This window comes from Ylistrum balloti, unplaced genomic scaffold (assembly GCF_031769215.1).
Source record: "Ylistrum balloti isolate Yb309-2 unplaced genomic scaffold, AGI_CSIRO_Ybal_v1 Utg370886, whole genome shotgun sequence".
Lineage (NCBI taxonomy): Eukaryota > Metazoa > Mollusca > Bivalvia > Pectinida > Pectinidae > Ylistrum > Ylistrum balloti.
The window spans coordinates 64,737-90,838 of NW_026782504.1; the positions used below are offsets into that span (position 1 = coordinate 64,737).

The 26,102-nt window shown below is 39.0% G+C and overlaps 1 protein-coding gene across 1 annotated transcript; it reads right to left on the reverse strand.

Annotated features, from left to right (window-relative positions):
* Nucleotides 1-614: 614 nt before the first annotated feature.
* LOC132559289 (thrombospondin-type laminin G domain and EAR repeat-containing protein-like) lies at nucleotides 615-26,058 on the reverse strand. Its single transcript, XM_060223903.1, has 9 exons — nucleotides 25,965-26,058; nucleotides 12,037-12,560; nucleotides 9,810-9,921; nucleotides 8,688-8,831; nucleotides 5,601-5,851; nucleotides 3,923-4,109; nucleotides 2,490-2,719; nucleotides 1,663-1,850; nucleotides 615-876 (listed from the first exon to the last, which is right to left on the reverse strand). The coding sequence occupies exons 1-9, from the start codon at nucleotides 26,056-26,058 to the stop codon at nucleotides 615-617; spliced, it is 1,992 nt and encodes a 663-aa protein (XP_060079886.1).
* Between the last annotated feature and the right edge of the window lie 44 nt (nucleotides 26,059-26,102).

Sequence of the window (26,102 nt, forward strand, 5' to 3'; positions counted from 1 at the left end):
AACACTTATTTTATTCCAAGTCAAGTTCGACTCATGTTTGTAATATATGGCCACACAAGTACACAGGATAGACACCAAAACAGACTGAAGTGATTCATGATTGACAACAAGCACCAAGTGTATTACGGTAAACATGCACATAGGTTAGCCATTTACATTTACGACTTTAGCCTTTTTCTTTATCGTGGGTTACAAAACCTGGGCGCTACAAGATCCTTCCCTAAAATCTATAGGTTCATTGTCAGACAACAACGAGGGGAGTCAAGTACTGAATACTCATTCACCTTAAGATTTTTGAACTTCTGAATCAATAAAAAAAATCTTTCGATAGATGACATATTCATATACTGAATAGTACATGTACAAATATATTTATGAACATTTAATTGCAAAACAAGTTATACTTAAAATTGATTGCACATCCTTTTTCTGTAACCGCTATGGCTTGTGAAAGACAGTCAATCCGTCAGATACGATTCAAAGCCAGGAAAATGAGAATGTTTTTAACATCGACTGATAAGTTCTGAGGTGCGTTCCTTTGCAGCTAAGTTTTTTTTCTTAAAGAGTCCGCTTTTCCGATGCAAAGATGTTTCATTATTACATGTAAGATATATCTATGAAACAAATTTCGCCTTCAAAATCTGAGAATTACGTCCCTTTGCATTGGTGTATATGAAGTAGATGTCGCCATCGTCGGTAAAAACTTCCCAGTCCGAGTTCGGAAGCGTTGCCATGACGTGGACGGGTACGAAACCATCCAATCCCTGCCATCGATACATCGCACTGCGTAGCTCCCGCTCCTCGCCGCCATTTTGTGCATTCGATACTAAGAGAAACTTGTCGTCTCCAACAGTGAAAAATTCCCAGTCAACCGCGCTGAAACGAAGGGAAAGCAAATTGTGACTTTTAGTGATCGATTAATAGATACTAGAATTATGAAATGATATAAGTCAGGCCTTGAAAATTATGTGCCACTATGACATTTTGTTGATAATATCAGGCGAAATAAAACGCACAGAAATTAGGGATAAATTGTCAGTGCTTCAAAACATGAAGAAATTGATTTCGCAATTATTGTGACGTTGATGTTTTGAGTGGTTGTGCTTATGTTGTGACGTCATTATATTGGTTGACATTATATAACAGGTATTTGGAGTAAGGCAAATTTAATGCGTAACAATTTCATTTGAATACAATCATTATTTTGATAATTAAAAAAAAAGTATTTGAGACGGTTTCAGGAAAAGCGTAAATGCTGTCTCAGTATTTTTCATTAATATTACGCTTCATGACTTTCCATTTCTGGTAGCTTTTCTGTGTTTCATCAACTCCTGTTGTGTAGATGACATACCTCGCACATGATAACGGTATACAGCTTCACTCTTATAAGACAATAACTTAATAGATATTTTAAAACGTATCTCTTTGTCAAAGTTTTCTAAATCCAGGGGACCACATTCGATTCAGATATCTACCCTGCACTTACTGAATAGGACATGACTAAATCACGCGCCATCTTGTCGATGTTACGACATGACCGGTCAATATTTTTTTGTTACGAAATAATCGCCATCTATTATATATTTTATATACATGTATTTACCAAATAAAATGAAATGTAAACGTCACGAAGTTAAACTTATATAAAATGACATCACCTACCTGTACGTATCAAGGTTCTGAAATCTCTCAAACGCCCGTTTGTTGGTGTTGAGTTTGTATATTGTGGAGTTGGTGTAGTATGTCCTTGTCTTAGAGAAGTTTTGAGGTCCATAGTTGTAAGCATTAGCGACAGCCATGTAAATGATTCCACTGATAGTAAACATCTCCCAGTCGGTGGCGCCATTTGTCTGAAACAACATGTATGAAAGTTTGCGCATTGCGTCATCACTTTTTGTAAAATTGTGTAGGACGACACGAAAAATCCTATTATAACTGTGCTGTGACGTAAATTTTCTTTCGTCAACCCCGTGATCATTAACGCGTTAGTATTGTGTGCAGTGAAAGGGCGACAATTCTCCGTCAAAATGGCTATTTCATTTGACGGATTACAATGTCGATAACGAACTATTTATTTAAGGTCAAATTAAGTTTGGGTATTTTTTTTGCTTTACGTCCTATTAACAGCCATGGTCATTTAAAGACATGCCAGGTTCGGTTGGCGGAGACAAGCCGGGGTTCCCTGAGAAGAACCACCGACCTGTGGTCAGTATCTGGTGACTGTCCCACGTGGGTCTCTAGCCTACGACCCAGAGGTGGCGGGCTAGTGATACAGATGACCAGAGGTAACCACATGACCATCGTGATCCCGTAAATCATTCTAAACCAAAACCATGAGACAAAATGGGAAGGAGATTTCACTGATTGACCCTGAAGATGTGATATATAAACTGTATGACAATTCCCCTTATCTCATGAGTAACGACCACAGAGAGTTACTGAGCAAACGTGTTAGTAGATACATTCAATTAATAGTATACTGAACTTACCTCCATCGTCTGGAAAATGAAGAACTGATCCCCCTGTAGGATATATATTCTGGAGTCCAGCTGGGTGGTAAGACCATCGAAAGCCTGAGCCAGAGCCAGGAACGTGTAGTCCCCGACAGTGAAGTGGGTCCAATCATAGGCTCCCACGGTGTCTATGCGCTGCCTCTCCTGGAACACCTGGGTTGTCACGTTCCACACATAAATCACTGACTCAGTTTTCTGACTGTTCCCTGAAAGGTAAAAACATGTGACGTTTTACACAAAACACAAAAATAACGCTACCGTTTTAACATTCTAACCTATGTTTTATCAACAATGTTGATATTAAACTGAAAAAATGAAAAGAAATTTACAAATTACACTATGGAGTCGCATCTTAATAAAGTTATACTATAATACGTCTGAAACAGATGACGATTCAAGTGAATTCGATGTCATTGTATCAAACTGAAGAACACGTGTGAAATATCGATACAAGATGAATATTCAGTCGCCCAAATAAGCTATCTAAATGCTTGTACCATTTGGTGTTGGAGAGAGTTTTGAATTCATAGTGTTGCGAAATTTTTTTTTTCGTCAATCAAAGTTATATAGAATTATTTCCCATATGTTCATCCTCTTTCTATTTTCCAACAAACTACATGAATTTTCGTACATACATGCCATTGTCGAATACACCCGCAACATATATTTTTGTTGTATTCGGCAGTGACGGAAAACATGTATTTTAGCACGTGCGGTGATTCGACAGAATCACTTCCTAGGTTTACTTGAATATTGCGTTTAACATCATAAATAGTTTTTCCAATTAACAATTTTTGCTGTTGTAATAAACAAATTTATTCGCGAAATTCATAAAATGGCTGTCATATCCATTGATTTTTGGAACTATATTTCCGTGCGGAGCAATTATTTTGGCGTACATCATCAGGCTAAATCCATCTTAACGTAAACGTCAGGTAAACAAAGATTAAACAGCAAAACTGTTTAAGTTTTGATTCTCTGATTTTCAATCAATGTTGCAGGATAGATATAATACATGGTCAGTGTCTTAAGATGTAAGCTCCATTTAGGCTCGGAACAGAAGGACAAAGGTGGCTCGCCAGCTTTGTCTTTCTTCACCATAGCCACAGCTTGTATTTGAAGACACTGACCATATAGTCTCTATAACATTCGATCGAACATCGAAACAGACTTATCTCCCTTCTAACATTAATTAGTATTGCTAGTGGTGTTTTAAGGTCAGTTGATGGGAGAGAATATAGGTTATGTCCCCTTTGTAGAAATGGCAATATTATTACCAGTATATTTATTTGTATGTGAAAATCCAGTGATACTGTACAAATCGTGATTCATTTTTTAGATTTCAAAGCTTTTGTCCAATCCTGTTGCTAAGGAAATGTCAATCAAATTATATTTGAATAAATTCAAACCTTGAGCGTGATTAGCGACTGCGAGGTAGTGTGTTCCGTCCGCCATGAAATATTCAAAATCACGCGCGGTATAGGTCGGAAGCTGCTGGTACTCTTTGAACTTCCGTTTCCTGCGTTGCCATTTGAAGATTGTAGAATTTGTCAGGATGCCATCATCTTGTCCGTAGTTAGCAACTGCAAGGAAAAACTGAAAATATAATAAGTGCTGTATTTTTGACATTGTAGCCTTTTCACATTTTAAATCTATAAATCATCAAACAACGCTGATAAACTTCTTTATTGTGACATCAAGCGCTGTGACATCAAGCGCTGTGACATCAAGCGCTGTGACATCAAGCGCTGTGTCATCAAGCGCTGTGACATCAAGCGCTGTGACATCAAGCGCTGTGTCATCAAGCGCTGTGTCATCAAGCGCTGTGACATCAAGCGCTGTGACATCAAGCGCTGTGACATCAAGCGCTGTGACATCAAGCGCTGTGACATCAAGCGCTGTGTCATCAAGCGCTGTGACATCAAGCGCTGTGACATCAAGCGCTGTGACATCAAGCGCTGTGTCATCAAGCGCTGTGTCATCAAGCGCTGTGTCATCAAGCGCTGTGTCATCAAGCGCTGTGTCATCAAGCGCTGTGTCATCAAGCGCTGTGTCATCAAGCGTTGTGTCATTAAGCGCTGTGACATCAAGCGCTGTGACATCAAGCGCTGTGACATCAAGCGCTGTGACATCAAGCGCTGTGACATCAAGCGCTGTGACATCAAGCGCTGTGACATCAAGCGCTGTGTCATCAAGCGCTGTGACATCAAGCGCTGTGTCATCAAGCGCTGTGACATCAAGCGCTGTGTCATCAAGCGTTGTGTCATTAAGCGCTGTGTCATCAAGCGCTGTGACATCAAGCGCTGTGACATCAAGCGCTGTGTCATCAAGCGCTGTGTCATCAAGCGCTGTGACATCAAGCGCTGTGTCATCAAGCGCTGTGACATCAAGCGTTGTGTCATCAAGCGCTGTGACATCAAGCGCTGTGACATCAAGCGCTGTGTCATCAAGCGCTGTGACATCAAGCGCTGTGACATCAAGCGCTGTGACATTAAGCGCTGCAACTAACACTCTCAATGGAATGATTTCGATTTTATTTCAGTAAGCTTAGAAGACATCACGCTTAATGTGATAATTATTACATTAAGCGTAGTTATTACAGTTAGAGTACCAGCAACGCGCTACTATAGATCTCACAAAATATAAGAAGCTGCAGACGCCCTGTGCTACATTGCACTGAATTATTTTACATGTAATAGAACGTAAATTTGCTTTGTTTTCAATTGTTATCGAGAGTAATAAGACAACTAATGAAAATTCGAAAATCAAATGTGTATTTTGCTTCGAACATCAAAATCCTTGTCTAAAATAAAACTGTTCTCAGTGAACTGACACTAACTCTCGGAGTTGTCGCGTCGTGATAAACAAATAACGTTTTCATGAATCACTGTGATGTTTGTTTATCCATTATGGATATTAAACTGATCCAAAGATTGAAATCTATATATGCGTTCACACTGAAATAATTCCGTAAAAATCTACATTGATGATCGAAATCGGGACGAAATATCCGGAAAAAAGAGATTCTCTAGATCCGATTATCAGATTAAATTATAATAAATTGAATGTAGAAGGTAAGAGACTTACAGAGTCATCTACCGTGAAGAACTCCCAAGCCTGTGCCATGTTGGTTTTCAATCTTTGGTATAAAGTCCAAGATTTATCCGTCCATTTGTAGAGAGCTGACACGTCCGGCCGCTTTCTTCCGGAACAAGCAAACACGGCGAACATGCCTTCCTCCGGGATAGTGAATATCTCCACGTCTATAGAGGGCCCAGGGGTACGTAGTTCTTGGTAAAACTCTAAATAGTCCAGGCGTTTCGGCTCTGGTTTCTTTTCTATAAATATAAAGTTTTATTTAATAAACTAATAATCAATCACTAAAATCTAGAGATATTGGTATATATATGTGTATGTGTGAGGATGTGAGGGGCGTGTATGTGTGAGGGTGTGAGGGGCGTGTGTGTGTGTGAGGGTGTGAGGGGCGTGTGTGTGTGAGGGTGTGAGGGGCGTGTATGTGTGAGGGTGTGAGGGGCGTGTATGTGTGAGGGTGTGAGGGGCGTGTGTGTGTGAGGGGCGTGTATGTGTGAGGGTGTGAGGGGCGTGTATGTGTGAGGGTGTGAGGGGCGTGTGTGTGTGAGAGTGTGAGGGGCGTGTGTGTGTGAGGGTGTGAGGGGCGTGTATGTGTGAGGTTGTGAGGGGCGTGTGTGTGTGAGGGGTGTGAGGGTGTGAGGGTGTGAGGGGCGTGTATGTGTGAGGGTGTGAGGGGCGTGTATGTGTGAGGGTGAGAGGGGCGTGTGTGTGTGAGGGTGTGAGGGGCGTGTGTGTGTGAGGGTGTGAGGGGCGTGTGTGTGTGAAGGTGTGAGGGGCGTGTGTGTGTAAGGGTGTGAGGGGCGTGTATGTGTGAGGGTGTGAGGGGCGTGTATGTGTGAGGGTGTGAGGGGCGTGTATGTGTGAGGGTGTGAGGTTGTGAGGGGCGTGCGTGTGTAAGGGTGTGAGGGTGTGAGGGGCGTGTGTGTGTGAGGGTATGAGGGGCGTGTGTGTGTGAGGGTGTGAGGGGCGTGTATGTGTGAGGGTGTGAGAGGCGTGTGTGTGTGAGGGTGTGAGGGGCGTGTGTGTGTGAGGGTGTGAGGGGCGCGTGTGTGTGTGTGTGTGAGGGTGTGAGGGGCGTGTGTGTGTGATGGTGTGAGGGGCGTGTATGTGTGAGGGTGTGAGAGGCGTGTGTGTGTGATGGTGTGAGGGGCGTGTGTGTGTGATGGTGTGAGGGGCGTGTGTGTGTGAGGGTGTGAGGGGCGTGTGTGTGTGAGGGTGTGAGGGGCGTGTATGTGTGAGGGTGTGAGGGGCATGCGTGTGTGAGGTTGTGAGGGGCGTGTGTGTGTGAGGGTGTGAGGGGCGTGTGTGTGTGAGGGTGCGAGGGGCGTATGTGTGTGAGGGTGTGAGGGGCGTGTATGTGTGAAGGTGAGAGGGGCATGTGTGTGTGAGGGTGTGAGGGGCGTGTTTGTGTGAGGGTGTGAGGGGCGTGTGTGTGTGAGGGTGTGAGGAGCGTGTATGTGTGAGGGTGTGAGGGGCGTGTTTGTGTGAGGGTGTGAGGGGCGTGTATGTGTGAGGGTGAGAGGGGCGTGTGTGTGTGAGGGTGTGAGGGGCGTGTGTGTGTGAGGGTGTGAGGGGCGTGTGTGTGTGAGGGTGTGAGGGGCGTGTGTGTGTAAGGGTGTGAGGGGCGTGTATGTGTGAGGGTGTGAGGGGCGTGTATGTGTGAGGGTGTGAGGGGCGTGTATGTGTGAGGGTGTGAGGTTGTGAGGGGCGTGCGTGTGTGAGGGTGTGAGGGTGTGAGGGGCGTGTGTGTGTGAGGGTATGAGGGGCGTGTGTGTGTGAGGGTGTGAGGGGCGTGTGTGTGTGAGGGTGTGAGGGGCGTGTGTGAGGGTGTGAGGGGCGTGTATGTGTGAGGGTGTGAGAGGCGTGTGTGTGTGAGGGTGTGAGGGGCGTGTGTGTGTGAGGGTGTGATGGGCGCGTGTGTGTGTGTGTGTGAGGGTGTGAGGGGCGTGTGTGTGTGATGGTGTGAGGGGCGTGTATGTGTGAGGGTGTGAGAGGCGTGTGTGTGTGATGGTGTGAGGGGCGTGTGTGTGTGATGGTGTGAGGGGCGTGTGTGTGTGAGGGTGTGAGGGGCGTGTGTGTGTGAGGGTGTGAGGGGCGTGTATGTGTGAGGGTGTGAGGGGCATGCGTGTGTGAGGTTGTGAGGGGCGTGTGTGTGTGAGGGTGTGAGGGGCGTGTGTGTGTGAGGGTGCGAGGGGCGTATGTGTGTGAGGGTGTGAGGGGCGTGTATGTGTGAAGGTGAGAGGGGCATGTGTGTGTGAGGGTGTGAGGGGCGTGTATGTGTGAGGGTGTGAGGGGCGTGTGTGTGTGAGGGTGTGAGGGGCGTGTATGTGTGAGGGTGTGAGGGGCGTGTATGTGTGAGGGTGTGAGGGGCGTGTGTGTGTGAGGGTGTGAGGGGTGTGTGTGTGTGAGGGTGTGGTGTGAGGGGCGTGTATGTGTGAGGGTGTGAGAGGCGTGTGTGTGTGAGGGTGTGAGGGGCGTGTGTGTGTGAGGGTGTGAGGGCGTGTGTGTGTGAGGGTGTGAGGAGCGTGTGTGTGTGAGGGTGTGTGATCCAGTGTGTGTGTGTGTGTGTGTCAGGGTGTGTGATCCAGTGTGTGTGTGTGTGTCAGGGTGTGTGTGTATGCAGGGTGTTTGTGTGAGGGTGTGTGTGTGAGGATGTGGTGTGAGGGTGAGGGTGTGTGTGAGGGTGTGTGTGTCAGGGTGTGTGAGAGAGGATGTGTGTATGAGGAGAGGTGGGTGTGTGTGTCTGTTTGTGGGCATGTGGACATATTTCAATAACTATTTAAGTATCAAATTTCAGCAAATAAATCATGAGATTTATGATTAAATACACTAGAACATTTTATTCATATTGACAGCAAAGTCTTACAAGTTCATAATTGAGACGTATGACACCCAATAAAACATTTACTGCGTCATTAACGCTGATAACATCTGCTTCCTTGTAAAACAGATTGGTTGTCACTCCTGGACAGAAACTGTGTTACTTCACGATGATATAGATGATAACTCCTGTTCTAACATACCATACCATCTAAGTCCCCCAAACAAAACCTGGGGACACAATGACTCGTGACGTCATACCTGGTACGCTGACTGTGACGTGTTGCCAGATGCCGTTAACACAGACTTTTAGAGACTCAGAGTGGAGGTCATATGCCACGTTACCCACGTCCATCCATGTGCAATCCTCCCAGCGTGGACCAGGGGAGGCAATCCCGTACAAATCTGAAACAATTAGGTGTCCAACATGGCTTTCATTGGTTCATATGGTTACAACGTTTTCACAGATGTTATGTAGATAAGGGTATTTTTATCCAAAGTTGTCGATCCTTTCATTCAAGAACTGCAGAGATGTACCCTACTGGAAAGAAACTTAATCTACATATATTAAATTTTCAACTTTTTCTTATATTTGGAATTTATTGCTGAAATATCAGTGGATAAGGGTTTATTGTAACATGTGTGTATTTACACTTTCAGTCGGGTTTTACGTGTGTGTATTTACACTTTCAGTTGGGTTTTACGTGTGTATATTTACACTTTCTGTCAGATTTTACGTGTGTGTATTTACACTTTCTGACGGGTTTTACGTGTTTGTATTTACAATTTCTGTCAGATTTTACGTGTGTGTATTTACACTTTCTGTCGGGTTTTACGCGTGTGTATTTACACTGTCAGACTTTACGTGTGTGTATTTACACTTTCTGTCAGATTTTACGTGTGTGTATTTACACTTTCTGTCAGATTTTACGTGTGTGTATTTACACTTTCTGTCAGATTTTACGTGTGTGTATTTACACTTTCTGTCAGATTTTACGTGTGTGTATTTACACTTTCTGTCAGGTTTAACGTGTGTGTATTTACACTTTCTGTCAGATTTTACATGTGTGTATTTACACTTTCTGTCAGATTTTACATGTGTGTATTTACACTTTCTGTCAGATTTTACGTGTGTATATTTACACTTTCTGTCAGATTTTACGTTGTGTATTTACACTTTCTGTAAGATTTTACGTGTGTGTATTTACACTTTCTGTAAGATTTTACGTGTGGATATTTATAACTTTCTGTAACACTGGACCTGTGTATATATTTCGATGTAGATGTAAATATCACAGTGTCTAAATATATGTTTAAATGTGATGATCTGAGTGTTCATATTTTTAGAAATGTCATCCCATGCCCTGCACGTTATCCCATTACCTGGAAGAGAAGGCAGTCGGTTGTCCATGTGTGTGTGTTTAGGTATTCGTGGTGGACAGGCCCTTCTAACGGCATCAGCTCCCGGAACCCAGACCAGATCCTTCAGGATTCCCTGAACGAAACAACACAATTTTTAATATTTCTCAAGTCTGATATAATGGCTAAATATTAACATTATTTTGAAACAGATAAGCGAAGTCAGATAGATTCCGCCTGATATCCTTTTCGGTTGTCCGAAAGATGTTAGAGTAAAGCATATATTCTGTTTGTTCCATATAACTGCCACAAAATTCTGTTGAAATAAAAAGAAGGACGTAAATTACTCGCCGCGCATTCATATTGAGGAACTGAGTGAAGCGGCGGAAATGTCGATTGGTAGAAAGCAGCATCATTATAAATGCTTGTATGTAAATAGTACAGACATGTATATCAACAAACTTAGTCATAACTAAGTAGTGATCAAAGACAAATCGATAATTTGATAAATAGAATGTAAAAATATCATATCCAATCAGAGGCCGATGTGGTGATCTTAGATTTGGGATTATCCCTCACTGACCTCGCAAACGCTTTGTATATTTAACCTACTAACGACCATTTGAAAATATATATTATGCCAACATATGAACCTATGGGTGTTGTATGTAGACAGTCCCCCGCTGAAAGGCCGTTAGAATGGATGAAAAAAATTCGTTAAAAATAAATAATAAAAATAGAACAATATGTATATATTCATAGCTTACATGTAAACTTGTGGGTTACATCGGAGTTATCTCCCTTTTATGTAGCTTGACATGTCCTCGTGTGCAATATGATGTTTGTCTACGGTCATGAATAACACAACAAGACAGCCCACGTGTTCGTATTATGGCCATTGCAGCTTGATTAAAATTAAATTATTTTTCACTACATGGTAGGATAAGGCAATCTGTTTAACAGGACAGCCAATTTGACGGCGAACTGTCGTCGTCTCTATTCCTAAAAGACTGACGTCATATTAGTCACGCGCTGAATGGCATTTATAGTATCGTAAATCACGCTCAGTTTTGGTTAGTTTATAAAATGCCAATACCGAGCTTATGTAAATATTCATTTATATCAATTAGCATTGTAGTTAATCATGACCACAATTTATATTCATTATCAATTAATTAAGATTATAATTTAGTGGCTTTCTACTGTAAAACTAATTATGAAAGATATTTCCATCATTATGGTAGCATCCCTCCTTTCATTTATTTAAATGTTACACAAGCCTTGGAATACGTTCTCCAATACTGCACCACCAAGACGATAGACCTAATTAACAGTGAGCGACGCTTTGATAGAAATTAAGATTTTTATGAAGCGTGACATCAAACTCTTTTATTTCCGAATCCATGTTTACTGTTCATTCAACTTTGACCTCTAAGGTCTCCTTTCCGTTACAAGACTTAACAGATCCACCATCAGACAATCTCGTGTTGTAATCTCGTTTAAACATCTCGCGGTGTTATCTATCTCTGAGTCAGCACCATGACACCCAAGAACCATCGGAAGTTTGACATGGATCCTAGATAGATTTAATCAGGCCTACCAAAGCCTGTAATCATTCCTCAATTAGACACAAATTGATGTCTAAAGTGTCATTTAAGTCGCCAAAGATCAACATCAGGGTTGAAAACAGGATTTACGGTTAAGGCGTGTCTATACAAACATGGGCGTGGCTTATTGTGATTGATAAATAATGTGCGGATATTATTACATAATACGTTTTTAAAGAAATCTCTATAACTTTATATTAGTTTAACATACCCTTTGTTTGTAAATCTACACCTACATCTGTACATAACATTGTCTCCTGTACTGCTGGTCGTAACATCATAAATGAATACATTGTATATATGTGTATTTTGGTATTGCGGAAGGATTAAATTTCAGGAACAAACAGGTCTATGTGTTCAACCGCAGTAAGAAGATCCGCGGATGGATACGCAAAAAAATGGTCATGACCCATTGACTTGACCTTATGTATGATAAACATACAACAAAACCACATTGTACCACGTCGCTGTCTTTTCAAGGACAGTTCATCACGTGATCACTATAAATATGTAGTCACTACAAATATGAATAAATGTAGACATTATACATCAACTTCATTCGGTCAATTTTAAATCCGGATAGAACGAAAGTGTGCAAATATATTTTGATATAGGAGATTGAACCATTCTGCAAAAACACTTACCCGTACAACCCCGCTTCCAGCTCGACAGCTTGCTATTTGGAATGTCCCATTTTGAAAAGGAATATTTGCAGGAAACTTTCTCTTTAAGCGCTTCCTTTTCCTGTTCCGACAGTCTGTCGTCATAATGACGTCACTTCCTGTTACACTCAATCCTATTGTATGCCATTTATTGTCTAATAAAGCTGTGTTCCTAAACTTCACTCTCCGACTATTATACACAAGCATGATATATTTATTTGTCAAATTTATAGACAGAATAGAAGTGATTTGATTTCGCACTCTAAGTAAACACTCTTTTTTCCCATATACTCGTCTATGTTTTATAACAAAAAATATTGAAAATTCTTCTGGGAATTTGGAACATTTGTGAAAAAGAGGCTGTGATCTTAATTGCACATCAGTTGAATCTTCGTTGAACTCAAATGCGTGAACGTGACTTGAGGTATCATAAACGACCTTGACCCCAACCGGAAGTTGCCCGTCCATCGGTAGTGCCTCCTCAATTAGATCGGTTGACATCAGACCTGAGAAAGATATAGAAATAAATGTTTAAACATCTAAATGACGCTGTCTCAATCAATGTCGTAATGATTAAATAACGATTCATTTGTTTCGGCTGCACTGAATATTCTCTTTCCGGGGATGTTGATTGTGTTGCTGTTAATGATGGCCCCACCTACCTCCTCAGTATAACTTATCTATAGTGATGGTATTGTCAGACTTGTGGAAACCTTGTTTTTATCCCGATATCTGAGATGTATTTATCATAATGTTGTGGTAGGATAACAATTTATTGAATCTACTGAAGGTTTTTTTTATATCAAAAGGCTGATGAGATGTTGTTTTTTTTTTTTACACATTTCTTATTTCATAAGTAATAGATATTGACCTCTGACCTCTAAACTTAATAGCGAAATGCTATGGTGTGATTATGAACCTAAAGTATAGAGAGTTTCATAATTGAAAGGTTCATAATTTTTGTTTTGTTTTATTTTCGTTTTTTTCTCTTTCCAAAGTGGTCAAGGATGACGTTAAACCTTTAACCTCGACCGACAAGTATTAAAGATAGATCCGATGTAGATCATGGTGGGTAGAATCTATGGTGAGAACATTAAATGGTTTAAACATATTAGATAAATGGATCAGAGACAAATTCTAGCAACTTATGAACTCTTCTCCATAAATAAAATTACAAATAATTAATATACTGCACGTGACACATATTTATACTACGAATATGAAGATACGTAATTCGTAGACGCACAATTGTAAGTTTAAATCATTTTGTCAAGAGGAGGAAAAGATGAGATCATAGGATAGAAAGAAAAGAAGAGAAAAAGAGATAGTGTAGATTTTATATCAATCTTATATCAACACTGGGCTCGTCAAATATCTTGTACACGCTTTTTTTATTTGACACACCGCTTTACCTAAATGAGGATATATACATATTGCTACAAATGTCAATTGATTCTTGTTTATGTGATGAAACATGTCATTGTTTGTTTGAAGGGAAATTAGCCTACACTATCTGTTCGGCATTGTATTGTTAATTTGCCATGCCATTTACTTTGTCATCTCTCACTAAAACACCTATTTCAGTAAACGTTACATTTAAGCTTTGAAGGTTTAAATAGAACACAAAACTTGTCATTTATATTACATGGCTTAATCAAGCTCGACTCATTATTTTCGGAACAACAAGTCATAAATCGCGCTGACAGCCGCTTGATCTACGGGCTAATCATGGGGTCAAATGCGCTACCGTGTCTTTTTGTAGGGTCAGTAATTCTAGAACCGAATGACGGTAATGACAGTTCCGGATCTAAGGGATCACGCGATAGCATCAGACACGGGCGATTGCTGGGTGTGATATTCGGGTCAGGTTAACGAGACTGCTTACTGGGGTCAGAACAAGAATCGCTTATGTGTTTAGTTGGAGGATGATGATAAACGCTCGTGTTCCCGGTGTATGTTCTAAGGTCTTTAACGCCTGGGTGGCACTCGTCATCTAGACTTGAAGGGAACCGGAATCAGCCGAGCTTTGTCGAATGACATGGGTGGTAGACCTGGTACAGACGGCGAAACTATCTTTGAACTCAAATGTAGAAAGTGTACATTGTCAGTATAACAATTCATTAACAACAAATTCAAACCGTTTTTGATTGATATTGTGAAAGTCTTACAAAAAAATATCATATCTCTAAACAGGTTGACTTATTTTTATTATTGATTAGCAAAAAATATCAAAATAACGTTTCGATTTATCTTTTTTCTGTTATAACATATGCATGCTGTTTTGCAATGTTATCTCTTTTTAATTTATGTTTTTTCGCATCAAGAATCGTTCAATTTACGGTGAGTACAATGCACCTGGATAACAGGACTGACGTGCAATGTAAAGGGAGATAACCCGTTCAATAATTGATATTTCTATGTAAAACATACTCGACACATCCTACACATTAAGACCGTAGTATTTCACTATGACGACAGTGTTCCTGTACAGATAGTCACTGACTTTGTGATCGCTGCGGTTTACCGCAAAACCACAGAAACCACCTTCCTGGGGCAATGCATTGTATCGCGACGGCCTGCTGTAGGTAGCAGTTCAAATTGGTACAAATGAACGTGTTCCACTGTCAAAGAACCGGCAATTCTAACATGTATATACCGGAGACTCGAAAATGCAGACATGTATATACCGGAGACTCGATAATCCAGACATGTATATACCGGAGATTCGATAATCCAGACATATATATACACCGGAGATTCGATAATCCAGACATGTATATACCGGAGATTCGATAATCCAGACATATATATACACCGGAGATTCGATAATCCAGACATGTATATACCGGAGACTTGACAATTCAGACATGTATATACCGGAGACTCGACAATCCGGACATGTATATACCGGAGACTCGACAATTCAGACACGTATATACCGGAGACTCGACAATTCAGACAGGTATATACCGGAGACAGGACAATTCAGACAGGTATATAACGGAGACTCGACAATTCAGAACGGTATATACCGGAGACAGGACAATTCAGACATGTATATACCGGAGACTCGACAATTCAGACAGGTATATACCGGAGACAGGACAATTCAGACAGGTATATACCGGAGACTCGACAATTCAGACAGGTATATACCGGAGACAGGAAAATTCAGACAGGTATATGCCGGAGACTCGACAATTCAGAACGGTATATACCGGAGACAGGACAATTCAGACTTGTATATACCGGAGACTCGACAATTCAGACAGGTATATACCGGAGATTCGATAATCCAGACATGTATATACCGGAGACTCGACAATTCGGACAGGTATATACCAGAGACTCGACAATTCAGATATATATATATATGTATATACCGGAGACTCGATAATCCAGACAGGTATATACCGGAGACTCGATAATCCAGACATGTATATACCGGAGACTCGATAATCCAGACAGGTATATACCGGAGACTCGATAATCCAGATATGTATATACCGGAGACTCGACAATTCAGAACGGTATATACCGGAGACAGGACAATTCAGACATGTATATACCGGAGACTCGATAATCCAGACAGGTATATACCGGAGACCCGATAATCCAGACATGTATATACCGGAGACTCGACAATCCAGACATATATATACCGGAGACTATTGTATATAATTAAAATGAAGAAAAAGGAGACTGAGTTCTCGGTTCTGTTTCGACCCTTCATCAGTCAGTTACTGTACAGAGTAAAGATGAAGAGAGTGGAGACTGAGTTCTCGGTTCTGTTTCGACCCTTCATCAGTCAGTTACTGTGCAGAGTAAAGATGAAGAGAGAGGAGACTGAGTTCTCGGTTCTGTTTCGACCCTTCATCAGTCAGTTACTGTACAGAGTAAAGATGAAGAGAGTGCAGACTTAGTTCTCGGTTATGTTTCGACCCTTCATCAGTCAGTTACTGTACAGAGTAAAGATGAAGAGAGAGGAGACTTAGTTCTCGGTTCTTTTTCGACCCTTCATCAGTCAGTTACTGTACAGAGTAAAGATGAAGAGAGAGGAAACTTAGTTCTCGGTTATGTTTCGACCCTTCATCAGTCAGTTACTGTACAGAGTAAAGATGAAGAGAGAGGAGACTTAGTTCTCGGTTCTGTTTCGACCCTTCATTAGTCAGTTACTGTACAGAGTAAAGATGAAGAGAGAGGAGACTTAGTTCTCGGTTATGTTTCGACCCTTCATCAGTCAGTTACTGTACAGAGTAAAGATGAAGAGAGTGCAGACTGAGTTCTCGATTCTGTTTTGACCCTTCATCAGTCAGTTACTGTACAGAGTAAAGATGAAGAGAGGGCAGACTGAGTTCTCGGTTCTGTTTCGACCCTTCATCAGTCAACTGCTTACGTCAGCCGAAGAATGATACCATGGAAAGAAAGCACTCTAATTCTTTAATGTGTAAATAGCTAGCTCATTTTCATTTTACCACTGCCCCACGCTTGCCCTACGTCAGACATCGGACATCAAAGTGCCTATAACTGATATGAAATTGGACGAAATGTTTGGTCGCTCTTAGTGTTTTTTTATAACTTCTGTATGTATGGCAATCGCTGCATTTTTCACGTCTAAATCAGGTTACCAATCAGTTATCGTACAAAGGTACTTAAAACGATATTTTCCAGTACGTCTCAGTCCAGAGCCACGCCCTCTTCCAATTAACGAAGTCGATCCGCTTTATTCCGTGATGGAGCGTTGATTCTAACCTGCATTTAAAGTGGAGTGGTCGTTTCAGGGTGATTGTCGTCTTTGATGTTGCCGCTAGGGCAGGTAACATAAGGTATGGTGTACCTGTTGGACGGACGCATGGTCGTCATGAAGGTGAACATAGAAGGTAAATAGTACGATCAAGGAAACACCCCTCAATCTCAGCCCTAAACTCCAGCTACATATTGAAGCTTAACACTTAATAAAAATCAATTCTACACTGCAAAGCGAATATTAGATCGGGGAAAATGCTACATAATGAAATTTGCAGAAGTGTTTTTTATACAAATTTTCGTGTTTCCGATTTGTATTATTTCAATCCATAAATGAGCAGTTTGTTTGTTCTGTAAAACTGACAAAACTTTTTTTTTACCTGTGACGATCTTGTTATATTCTCTATAGGATTACACCCTTGCCTTTGATAGCTAAACCCTTCTTACACACAGTCCACAATCACTGGTAACGCTCGTCCCGTTAAGGACCAAATCTGTTGACTTTGTCTATCTCAATAGGGATATATATAAGTTAATAGGCAAATCCAATTTATATATATTGAATCTACCGTTTATAAGAAATCGGATTGTGTTACATAGAGTTTAGTGACATTGACATGAACAGTTCATCAGAAATCAGATATTATTACCGGCGGTATGGACATAGGTCTTACCCTTACCCGAGTGGCATACATAGTAACCCTAGCACAGGAATTCGACGAAGGCGAGTTATACATTTATAGTCTTTTGATGAGGTCGATAAATATTTCTATCAACCTAAGACAAATATCGGCCGAGGACGAAGTTTGAAAAAATGTCAGATTATCATAACAGTAATTATAATGTTGGACGATCAATAATCATTGTATAGACGTATCTGGAATTGATAACTTTATGTAATGTGTGTTGAATGTGTCAGAGTGAGCTCCCTTGTTTACAAGTTATCGTGATGTTACCAATAACTACAAGGAATATTGAAATTTTAAATTTTGCTATAAGTTAAACTCTTTTGTTTATAAATCAATGGCGTTCTTACCTTAACTTTATAAAGTATCAAAGTATCGTGTCTTCTTCTACTTTGTCTATAACTACACAAACATATATCGTAATAAACATATGTTTCGGAATTCGGAATCGAGTTAGAATATTTCTACGGAAGCTTTGACTAATATCGGCGGCTATGAAAACATCGCATTATCACACATATCCTTAACGTGGGTCATCCGATACGTTAGTCACGTGGTGATCGTTGAATATTTTATAACATCAATCAATATGATCATGTGATTGAAGTATATTTCAATTGTGACGAAGCTGTCCCGATATGCCGCAAATTCCCCTTATCAAACGCCTGTGTTCCACCACTGTTCTAAATATCTTTTTCTCTATAGACTTTAACACGACTTTAGAGCTAGAGTCTGGACATCACTATGTTTATGTTTGATGTACAACAAATCAAAGACATTCCAATCCAGGGACATGTAAACTCGTCCTAGTATTTCCACATATTTACAAGGTCTACATTATGCACGAAACAATACATATATTGAATATTTCTAGCTCAGGCGCGTTGATTTTAATCCGTACAAAGAATTTATTTCGGAGCTAAAAAAGAAGCATTTTTAAATGCCTTTGGATGGGATTAAGATCAAGATTGTCCAGTAACTTTTATGTAGAGGATCTAAAGCTTTCCGAACGTCATCAAGGAAAACTTACATAAGTTGGTAATTTCGTTCATTCCAGTGTATATAAAACACAACAACGAAAATACACACAACTTTTGTCATTGAATTATCAATTATTTTAAAATACCCGAATTCGTAATAAAAACTTTAAAATCATTCATACCTGCTTTGCATTGTCTTAATGAGTTATGAATTAAATTGTATACGTCAGTATTTTACATGAAGACCTAGTTGGTTTACAATATGGATGTGTTGTGTTTCAAAAAATATATAAAAAAACAACATTTGGTCATGTGACCATTATCATGACGTCATCAGACGTAAATACTAAATATTAACTTTGTTTTGAAAAAAAAAAAAACAAATTCAGAAACTGACATAATAGTTTCGAATATATTTGATTTCTGTATTGTTTCTATAGCTGATTTACGGAAGTGTGTATTTTGAAAGCAATGATCTTGGATCTTGGCTTGTAATCACAGGAATGAAGATGCCCGCCATTTTGACCGACATTACGTCAACGCTTTACAGGCCGTCTAAGATTACATATGTTATAGCTTGACGTTAATCATTTAGCTGATAATGATTTTAAACAACTTTTGAGTATGTTAACATATAACAAGAAAAACAAACATGGCGATGTTTTAAATAATAAGTAGATATAACCATTGAACGTCTGTCAGATTGTATTTATTGTCGATATGAATGCAGTCTGGTGGCAGACAAATAAACCTATCTGACGTCATTCTATTTATCTGTCACCCATATTGCATTCATATTGACAATAAATACATTCTGAAAGACGTTCAGTAGCTAAGTGGGAAACGCTAACTACATGCTATGACGTAACAATCAATACCAGCTCAAAAGGGCAGACAACTCTGTATTACGAAAAGGCGAATTCATGAAGTTTCTTTGTAAACCGGAAGGACGTCACACAGTCTTATGTTATGTTAGGATCGTAGCTTGTCTGAGGTAGTTAACTATATCAAAGATTTACCTATCCGGTGGTACTCCAGTCCACCTCTCATCTTACCGTTTGATCCTTACAAGTTTGGAAATGTAGATCGCTCCTTCCCGTTTCGTCCTTGTTCAAAAGTAGCCGAGAATTTTATGTTAAGTTCTGAAGTTTTTCGTTTCTATTCTTTGACCCCAATAAGATAGAATATTTATCACACTGAATTCGTGCACGGCACAGCGAGTTACTGCGTGCGGAACTGAAAAAAACCGGGAATATCGTGTATGCAATTCAAATATGTTTGTTTTTACCTAGCACACCTGTAGCGATTGCGTTTATAAACAGCAGGGTTCGACACAAATTTACTTCATCTTAAACAACCTCTACGCAAACTTTTAACACAACTTGACATCCATACACAAGTGGATCGAACTGTAGATGATACCGCAGAGAGAAGATTTTAGATATCAGATCTTATCAATATATGGAATAGCTGGAGAACATAAGAATTAAATAAATCAAACAGACCTACATATGTAACATGGTATCGTTATATAGAGACGAGCATCCTAAATCAGATAGACCTACATATGTAACATGGTATCGTTATATAGACACGGGCGTCCTAAATCAAACAGACATACATATGTAACATGGTATCGTTATATAGAGACGGGCGTCCTAAATCAAACAGACTTACATATGTAACATGGTATCGTTATATAGAGACGGGCAACCTAAATCAACAGACCTACATATGTAACACGGGTGTCCTAAATCAAACAGACCTACATATGTAACACGGGTGTCCTAAATCAAACAGCGTAGTATGGTCTCTAGATGAACTAGATGAACTCCGATGAACTTTCATAGTAGTAGAATCTACCACACCGATCAACATACGGAAGGCCCTTCGAATGCAATAAGGGTAAAAGTTCTTGCCAAGGGATACAACCATGACAGCAACCACTGGTCCGTTCCTCAGCTTCCCGAGAAACACAAACCGACAAGGGTAGGAAGTGTCGAACCCCGGACCTCGGATCTTCAGCTGGGTTTACGTAGGTCAACGCTCTGACTGAGACAGCACAGTACCACAAGGTTAATCACATAGACTAACATCTCTAAACGTTACATCTTATGTGATGCGGCAGATAGATATACGCACTTGTTAACCTTTAACCTTCTTAAACTGTTTCAGGTTAACAAAATCATTGTCCGTGTCGTAATTATGTTGAAACAGATTTCGAAAAAGTCAGTGGTAGTTTTTTATTTTCCTTACATCTATATAAGATAAAAAAATAAGAATGCTACAAAAATAAAATCCGATACGTGAATACTTATTTTAGGTGTGTGTACCTGTAACGTAGGTCACCCATACACCACCCTCGTGCAGCGACCATCTTGTTTCTTTGTCATAGTCGTACGATTTCACCTTTAAAATTGAAACGTAAAATTAAAATACTACACTTTAAAATCTTGAGACCACGTGGTCCATTTGATTACAGATTTCAGCAGTCATAAAGATACTTATCGCCGCTGCACTGTCGATCAAAGTTACCGCTCTTTTATTTTCTATTGGGTTTTTTATCAGTAAATCTTACGCTTATGTTAATTCTGCATTACAAAATGTATTACACTCCTGAAATGAACTCATGAAACATTTTATGATTTATTTGATTCATTTTGAGTATCTTAACCGATTCACGTGAAAATTTTATTACACGTATAAAGGTTTTGACCTTTTATATGATAAAAAAACAATTTCTCAAAAAAACAAAAAAATAAAAAACAAAAAAACAAAAAAAAAAAAGAAAAAAAGAAAATCAAAACAAAACAAAACAAAAAATACCAAAATGACAAAGATAATAATAATTGTCGTGGGAAATTATTAAAATGCTCGTGTCATTTTGCCTCGAAATAAAAACAGACATAGTTATTTCAAAGGTTTATCAAGGAACTTTATCGCTTTTATTTCCTTTACTTTTGTTCTTTTTAAAGATTGTTAAAAATTGATTTTAAGGAAAATTATTTACACAAAGAAAATAAAATAATATTAATGACATACATTTCAATGACGTCCATAATCATGGTTAATACAAGACGCATACTGCGCGTGGTGATGTGTTACTTCAACAGAGTTAAGGCTACATGTTACATATACTAATTGTACCTTACAACGTGAATACAACTGTTGTTTGCATTCGAGTTATCTCCCTCGACATATATGAATTATTATATCATTATTGTGTATTATGGTTATATACATACGAAAATGTATGCATTCATTTTTTTACTCTAGATAGAACATTAGTACAATGGACACCAAACAACTTTTAATTAGACTTACGGAGGTGGAGTCAGTGATTTCATTCACAACTACGACAGCACATGAGGGCTTCCACCACAGAAACTTAACTAATTCAGGTTTTCAACTTGGATGAGCAAGTCTTGTGGTCATTTTCGGTGTCCATCGGTTATCAAGCCTATCACTATAGAGTGAAACTAAGGGAAGACCCTCTAGGGGACCGACATGCCTATGGTCTAACTACCGATCCACTAACCTTTCTCATCGCAAACGGTAGATATCAGAAGACATTTTATTTGGTTTATGAAGCAACAAATTAAATTATTTGGGGCGACTTTCAATGTAATTCCTTTTATCAAACGTGTGTGCCATCCTTCGTTTGACTTGGCAGCATATGCTTGCATTTAGGTATATCCTAAACATCCCCACTTTGAAAGGTGTAGTTAGAGTGTTTTGGTTTAAAATCAAACCAAGATGAATGAACATCCCTGATTCCAGTGATAGCGCCCCGTCCATGAACCACCTCTCAATAATTAAAATTGTAAGATGCACCGTCATTACTGCTAACTTTGAGTGACCTGTATAACGCACTGAAGGTAATAAGGGCCATATACAATCCATACCAACCCCGTACGAAACCTAGTCGCAGCACACTTCATGCGCATTAGAACGTGTCGTCTCAAGTGCATTTTTATGAACGCTTATCTGAATGGCTTAACCTGTGAGACATGGTTTTATAAAAAACTAGACAAATTGCACTTTTTATTTTAAAAAGTTTTTGCCTCAAAAATGCAGAGTAGCTCTTCTCATGTAACAAGCCATTTCTGGCACTAGAGGTCGCTCGTGTAAAATAATTATTCAATTTTACGGCAATTTGTTTAGTATAGAAGTTTTGCTACATGTATACGACAAAGTATTTGAATATGCGATCAACAAATACCTTACATACTTTAAATACACGCGTAGAATGCGTTTGTAGACATTTCTGTTGAGAAACAAGAACAAACCACGAGAGGGAATACAGTCAAATATTAAATTTGCTCTAGATTCTTTGTATCATTTATACGTTTATACTTTTAAAGTACGAAATGAAACATTTTTCTTAATTTCAAATTCATCGTCAACGTTTTTCTTTTGTGAATAAAGTACCAGATAAAATCGACATATGAAACAATCATCCAACTACGTTTGATGTCAATTGGAAACCAAGAAAGCTTCAACGTCGATTTTTGGTTTAATGTTCAATGTCACAAAGGCGCTTGTATCACAAAAGTCTCAGGGATGTCAATGATCCGTCGAAGGTTTCTAAATAGTCTCACAATGACCAACTTATTTACATAAACATCCCATGCACGTGCTATGTTTGGACAACGGTACCTAACTAAATTATCACTTTGGCGCAATAACTATCGAGCTATGACACCATGAAACACCCACATGCGATGTTTACTTCTGTCAAAACAACACGAAAAATCACCTTGCTGTGATATTTACAAACAAACACAGGTCAAACTAATTGAACCATGAGCGTGCATTATATGGCCAAATTTCTTCTTTAGAGTAAATATTGGTCAATTGATCTGACCAGGGCCTGGTTAAGACTATCGCGACGTTTAATTTACAGTATTCATCATTCGATTGATTTGATATCTTACCAGAGAGCTCAATTTCGATAATGTTAATGATTTGTTTCAGTTCCTTATCACGTGATCATACAGACGAACAGACAGACTTGTCCTTTCCGTTTCTATAGTGTTATGTTCTAGGGTCTCGTGTCACAGCTCATCAGTTTCTGTTTTGTCTATATCTTTTTTTTTTTTACTTTTTTTATTGTGTAGAAAGGAGTGTTACTATGAAATGAAACAAACTTAGGGATATCGACATTAGCAGTTTTGACAAAAACCTAAATCAATGTCGTAAATCTGAGGTTTCTTTATAACTACCAGTGACACTGATCCTATGGGACCATGTTCTGGAATATGTTGTCCTTGAAATTTTATCATTTACGATTTCGCCAAGATGTAGATACCATTCGATACAAAATGACTTGTTCGCACAGATCTACAATTTTCAAAAATGCCAGTTGTTTCAGAGACAATATGTTCCTCTCTCTTATTCGAAATGACCTACTTTTTCTTTCTGATTATCATTGAGTTTTTTTTAAATTTTAAAACACGACAACTATAACTACAGGAAGTAAAGCTTAACTGTAGTGGTGTAACAACTACAAAACAATCCTGTTGATACAGAAACAACCAATATTACAATGTACTTCCTCGGTTCCTATTTTGAGAACGTACCCACTTAACTTGGATTGACATTATATCTATAAACTTGGTGTCATCGATAAAGCAGAAGGTGTTTATCGTTCCGGAACACCTTGTCTGATTTTCTTTGAGATAAGTCAAGGACCTCCATGTAAATCTTTCTTTTTCTTTTTTCATATTGCCCATTGTTTTAAACATTTCGGGTCTAATTTTGGGGATAATTTTGTATTTTTTGAGTTTGTCATTATAACTATTTACTAATAAATGAAATCATTAAGACATGTTTCCGCGACGAGCACTTTTTATTATACACAGTAAGTTATACGACACGTGTACCCTACAAAATTGTCTTTATCGTTCGCTAATGGTCCGATACCTGTCACCGTTGTTAGATGACACGTGTTCAGTAAGTCATCAAAACTTTCAAATATAGATAGCAACCTCAGCGTAAATTATTACACCTGCAGAAGATCCGTTATCTACCCTAAAACCTACAGCCGTCGTGTTTTACTGTAGCGTTAGATCAAGTAACTGTGGAAAGCCGGAAAGATGTGTCACATATATTTGTGTCTTTCATGGAGTCATGACAAGAATACATTCATATGGTTGTTTTATAGATTTCAATACAACATATTATAGCATAGAAAAACCGGGCGAATATTTACCGTAATTATTGGGATGAAATACAACTTTCATTTATATTCTATAATCATGACACCGACGGTAATGTTATTTCTATGTGATGTACTGTCCCGATAATCTCAACACGAAAGGTGAAGTGATGCCATACATTTGACGACCACCAAGAAGAATCTGATTTTTTCTGAGAATAAGGGACTTGTATGTTTTCAATACTGGCTTAACGTTACTACTCTAATACTTACTAGACTCCTAAACTTTGTTTTACATACCATACTATCGGAACCAATGGTGCATGACGTATATATACTACTGTGCCATGAAGATGTAGGGAAGTCTTCAAACGCATTTCAGGAATTCTCTTTGTGATTTCTTCTCATTTTACTTTTTTTTTATTTATTCATTTATCTATTTTTCATTGTTAAATTATTTTCTGTCTTTTTTATGTTTCAATGCACACGTGTTCAGTCGTAACTAGATATTAACATATTCCATCATCATTTTTAAAGCTCCATTCTCCAAGTAAGGCTGTCTTCCTACAGAAATGTGATGTAATTGCAAACGTTCGCTCTTCATACAACGATTAATTAATCCGTTTTTCACGTGAATCAAAACATTAACTAGAATTATCTTAATACACGATGATGCTAAATTCGCAAATCGTGTAAATCTTCCTGACGAATTATCTCTAATTCACAAGCATTTCTATCCGAAACGATAAAGTCAACATGCATTCAATCATTATAAAATGCATTCATGTGAAAAGAACCGAAACGACAGGTATGAATTAATTTATAACCTGTGAAATCTGACTCAAATTCTAAGTCGGTAAATTGTGAAATAATCTCAATCTGACAGGTGCAGAGACACATCTATATCGTTGATTTCTGAGATATGTCATTCATGCATGGAAAACTGGTGTGTATGTTAAGTTAGCTGCCGAAAGCTACACAAAAGACATACATATACACACACATAACTCGTAATATCCTTCATTCAGACAACGACGAAAAATTTTGGTATTTTAAGTGATTTTGCTTCAGGCTAATGTTAGTATCTTCAAATAGATCGATATGTTTCATTTTTGCTTTCGGGAAACTTTTCGAAATATACTTTTAAAAAAGCATTGTATATCTCACTTTAACTACTCAAAAAATCAGAAAATCAATGTAACGCCTTTCATTTACATGTACAAACTATGAATAGAGCCTTGAAAATCACGTACATAGAAATTGACCAATCATTGTTCTACATTCTTAGTAAATGTATAACGTTTGAATGTTCTGTTATTGATTAACGTAAGAACTCACCTGCACAAGGATTTCGGTAGACAGAATCCGAGACAACTCGACCCATGCCCCAAAGCACGACCTGTAGAAGGGTCCAAATCCATCCTCTACCCATCGTTTCACTCAGTCATTGCATCTGTCGTCGATGTTCTTCCTCAC